The sequence below is a fragment of the Chanodichthys erythropterus genome, chromosome 16 (genome assembly GCF_024489055.1).
Source record: "Chanodichthys erythropterus isolate Z2021 chromosome 16, ASM2448905v1, whole genome shotgun sequence".
Taxonomy (NCBI): Eukaryota; Metazoa; Chordata; class Actinopteri; order Cypriniformes; family Xenocyprididae; genus Chanodichthys; species Chanodichthys erythropterus.
In genome coordinates, this window is record NC_090236.1 from 25,900,877 (window position 1) to 25,905,916 (window position 5,040).

A 5,040-nucleotide genomic window follows, 5' to 3' on the forward strand; every position below is an offset into this window, starting at 1 on the left:
TGGCAGAACGACCCAAGTGCAAGTTTCTGTTCCCGCACCCAGTTCAGCCACGGATAGTCCACCCTCGATCATGTGATCAATAACAGCTTCACAAAAACAGAGGCTTGAACTAACACAACAGTGTGATTCTATAGGAGCAGCAACACCAATTCTGTTAGGATTTATTCTATAAGGACTTTATGTTAGAAATAATACAACTTATTGTTCTGCGATTTATTCTGTAGGGTGTGAGGGCTTATTTTATTGGAGCCGTATATTCATTGTATAGGCTACTAAGGTGACCAGATTTCTGAAATGGAAACCAGGGACATTTCCTATTTAAGTGACCAAATATCGCAGAAATCTCATTTGTTATTATCTAATAATTATAAAAACCGGGACAATGCTTTATTATTATTATTATTTCATTAATAATTATGATTTAGTTTGATTATTATAATTTTTTGATTTTTAGTCTGGTTTTGATACAATTCACCAAAAAACTATTAATAGTAACCATAATAAAAGCAGTTCAAAATAATATGCCTATTATGTTATAACAAAAGTATGACTTTACAAAAGCACTTTACAAAAAATAAAACAACATAAATATAAAAACATAAGATAAATAAAACGGCATTCAACAAATGTTAGCATTTATAATTGAATTTAAAGCGAAACTCAGATTTGCGAAGCTCCCCCTACAGTTTCCTTCAGTGAATCACACTGTCGTAAATACAGCTCTGGACTACAACGCTCACCAGCGCAGTAGTTTTGCAAATACAGTACACTCGATGGAGGTGGGTAATTTTCGAAATTGTCTTATAAAGTCATAATATATACATTGTTTTTAAATTATCGTAAAGCATTTTGTCACTCTCGCGTGAACGTGAACATGCGGCGAGATTGTGTCGGGTCGGCGCAGCTCAACTTGCAAGTGCTGTTTTCTGGCGTAGACGTGCCAGAGGGGGTTAGTGCACGCCTCAAACACACCACTACAAGTCAATTAACCATCGTATGGGCTTAGAAAACTATTTATGAAGGTAAAAAAAGTTACTTAGTTCTGCTTTAATGTTTTCCTTTTCAAAAGCTGTTTACACTGTAGGCCCTATACTTTTTTCACTTTTAACTATTTTGAACTATTATTTTGCATTTTAGACACATTTTAACACAAAAAAACGGGACTGTCCCCAGAAAACGGGACATCTGGTCACCCTATTCTATAGACTTTTTATGTACAAGTAACAAAAATTTGTTCTGTCGTTACGTATTCTATCACGGTAACACATTGTTTGCGGTTCTCAACTAGGGGCCGGGGTCCATTAGGGGGCCCCCCATCACAGAATGACTTAAATAGGATCCTTCAAGTATTTATTTGACTAAACACAACATTCATTCTATTGCGATTTTTGCCTATAGAAGTAGCAACACATTATATAATTATATTGGTTCTTATCATAGACTGTAAAAAGCTTCTTATTCTATTGGTTTAGCAACATTTATTGCATAGACATTATTCTAAAGAAGTAGCACAACAGTCATTGTGATTCTATAAGGCAAGGACCACATTATGTATTAGGACTTCTATAGCGACTTGTGCTGTTGAAGCAGTGCAACTCATTCCTTTGTAATTTTGTTTATGGATGCATGAATAACATTCATTAGTATTATAGGTTAATTTCAGTTCATTTGGATTTACTATGCAGGAGCAGCAACTTTCATTTCATTCAATTTTATAGAAGCACCCAATGTATTTTAGTTTATAGGCAGAACACAACTCATATAAAAAGGACAAATCCTTACTATAGAATCTAGATAAATTAATCAATAATACTCATCAGAAATATGGACTAATAGTCAGACTGTCAGAGAAGAGGAGGTACATTAATCATTCTTAGCTGGGTCACAAGGAAAAACATTCATATAATTACAGATTAGGACATGATGAAATGGACCCAAGCATATATAACACAGTTTTACTGGAAAATGCTTTTTATCTTTTAACAAAGGCTTATTTACAGACATTTCTAGAGTTATTATGGAGTGACAGAATTACCTTCAGCCAACAGAGGGTGGTGTTCTCCATAAATTCTGTCAATATATCATAGAAACCCATTAAAATGTATCAGAGTAACTGAAAACAGCTCATATCACTTTTTTTTTTTTAAGGTTTTTAATCATTTTTTTTAAACAAAGCAAATATTACTTCATACACAACACACTTTAAATATCGGTCCTTTATAGCAAACTTAATTTAAAACAAACAAACTAAACATTTTGATCTCCAAGAGATCATCTGTAGTGCGGAGAACCTGGATGCTGCTAGAATTGATTTATGGACAGGTTAAGTGCAATGATACTGTAATTGCAGACCAGGAACAATATCTGTATCATTACCAAAAGATAAATGTCACACTCTCACGCACACACACACACACACACACACACCCCAGTGGAAGATGGTGTGTTTTCACTGCCTGAAAGTGAAGCACACATCACCATTTCAAAACTAGCAGACACCACAACTAAATTGCAGGTCCACAACATATAAGAAAGGTCATTCTGTGCAAAACCAATTCATAATTGATTATGATACGCAAGGATGCTCGCTGATATTACTTTTCAGCTCCAATGGTTAACCTCATTTAAACTGCCAGATATTACCATATACGTTGAATTTCCACAATATTAGACCTTCACAAAATGGACTGTAGCTGACAAAGCAACTACTGGGTTATATGAGGTCTTGAATATGAAACTAGGTGCTCCATTAGTGTCTCTTTCTCAGAGCTCAGCAAAAAAACGATGAGCTCAGGACTCCTGTTCGGATATGTTGTGCTCCCTGAGTGAATCCAAGTGGTCGTTTCTGCGCGCAGAAGCTGTTGGCCTGTCTCGCTCACAGTACAGTTTTCCATTCACATAGTGAAAACGGTCGCCAGGTACTAGCTGGTTTTGGCAGACAGAGCACACAAAACACTGCAAGAGTAAAGAAAGAAATTAAATTACTGTGAAGAAAACGCATTACAAGGCACCCTGCCCCCCAACAACACACTTTAGCATATCAGCCAATAAACTAGGAGTAAAAATGTAGATAATTTATGAATGAAGTGTATTTATATAGGTCCGTTTAATAGAGTAAATTACCTTGACATGGAAAACATTGCCCTGTGCTCGCATAACCATTTCATTTGCTGGGATAGACTTACTGCAAGCCCTGCAGGCTCCGCTGTTACCAAATAATCTGTATATCAGAATCACAGATGTCTTTTAATAAGCAAGTCATTAGTCTTTTTCCTCTTTCACAAACACAGAAAGCCATTAACAGCCTACTTATCATATTGCTGTTTGAACCACTTTGTTTCCTAAAGGGATAGTTCACCCACAAATGAAAGTCTGTCATCATTTACTCACCCCACTTGGAACAAAAACAAAGATATTTTTATTTTTTAGTATCATAAAATGAAAGTTAGTGGGGTCCAATGTTGTTTTCCCTTAAAGGAATAATCCACACTGTTTGGTTATCATCATTCCTCAAAATATATTTTTTGTGTTCCACAGAAGAATGAAAGTCGTACAAGTTTGTAACAACATGAGGGTGAGTAAATGATGACAGAATTGTCATTTTGGGTGGACTATCTCTTTAAGTCTAACCTCATATTTTATTAACTACAGTGACATAGGACTACATTAGACAAACAAAATAACTGCTTTCATTTATCTAGTACATTTGATGTGAATGCTGGTAAAATATTAAGGATGAAGATAACAAAACAAAAGTGTTGTTTCTGTAGTCTGACCTTATATAGTCACTTTTGCAGAGGATCAAGCCACGCTTTGTGAAACATGATGAGCCAATTTCTGCCAGCTGGGCTTGGCAGCAGGAACACTTGAGACAGTGGCAGTGCCAGTATCCATCCAAAGCAAACAGGAGGAAGCGGTCCAAAATCTTGCATCCACATCCAACACACCGCTTCCATGCCAGGGCCCCCATTCTGACATGAGGCGGTTGTGTATTACAAGCAGTGTTTACCATAATAAATGGGTCACTACCTAGGACAGAGTGAAACTGAACAGATGTTTCAATTATAAAACTGGACCAGAAACACAGACAGTCTTCAGTTAACGTAGTGGGCAATACATTCATTTAACCAGTGGGCCTCTATCTGTATAAACAATCTTGCTAAAGTAAACAAGTTCACACACTTATACTTGTTTGGCAAAAGCATGCGCACTTACCTGCTTTACAACTTCCAGATCATTTCACAGGCTCATAAATACAGAACAATTGGTCGCGCGACAAACCGAGGACAGCGTTCAGTCTGACAGTTCGGATAGACGCAGACGCCGGACCATATCTTGTCTTTTGGAAAAAGAAATGTCACCGATAAAACTTAATTTACCTACATTTAAACTACGTCTTGTTGGCATATCATCATGAGGTCTGAGCATTTTAAGTTAACTGCGCTCTTTACGCTGCTCTGTAACTAGACTTCAATCCCCTTTAAACATCCGTGAGCTGACGTCAGGCGCGCTTCAGCCAATCAGCACTCACTTAAATTTTGCTCTTCTCAGATGCAGTATTTAGATGCTGCATTATTGATGCTATCTGAATGGCGCAGTCGTCGTTTGACTATATTTGATGTACTATTTAAATTTTAATTCACAAAATTGTCTCCCAGAAATTGAATTGTCAAAGTGACTTGAAGTTTAGAAGAACTGCCTCACATTTCTCATTTACAATGGAGCCTTAATCACCCATATTAAAGACCTAATTACACCACACACACACAGCGTCATGGCCAAATCACTATGAAAAGAAACCTCGACAGCAGTCTGATTGGGAGGTAATAGAAAATCATCCGTGAGAAAAGGATCCTGCCTTTCTTATCATCTGTCTGTCATTTAGCCATGATTACCATCAGATTAAATGCAATCAAAGCAGTTTGGTTGAAAAGTGGTAGTCATGGGAACGCAGGAAAACAGTTTATCTTAATTCAGACATGCACACTCTAGATTACACAGATGTAGGAGCTGAGAGGGGGGAAAGAGGGTTGTGTTTGT

General features: G+C 36.9%; 1 protein-coding gene across 2 annotated transcripts; it reads right to left on the reverse strand.

Moving 5' to 3' along the window:
- Positions 1-2,221: 2,221 nt before the first annotated feature.
- Positions 2,222-4,437, reverse strand: lmo4 (LIM domain only 4). Of its 2 annotated transcripts, XM_067363353.1 has the most exons (4): positions 4,216-4,437; positions 3,777-4,045; positions 3,124-3,220; positions 2,222-2,955 (listed from the first exon to the last, which is right to left on the reverse strand). In XM_067363353.1, the coding sequence occupies exons 2-4, from the start codon at positions 4,010-4,012 to the stop codon at positions 2,791-2,793; spliced, it is 498 nt and encodes a 165-aa protein (XP_067219454.1). In that variant the 5' UTR covers positions 4,013-4,045; positions 4,216-4,437; the 3' UTR covers positions 2,222-2,790. The 2 variants fall into 2 exon arrangements, with proteins under 2 accessions (XP_067219454.1, XP_067219453.1); XM_067363352.1 differs by lacking the exon at positions 4,216-4,437 and having other exon boundaries at positions 3,777-4,137.
- Positions 4,438-5,040: the final 603 nt, after the last annotated feature.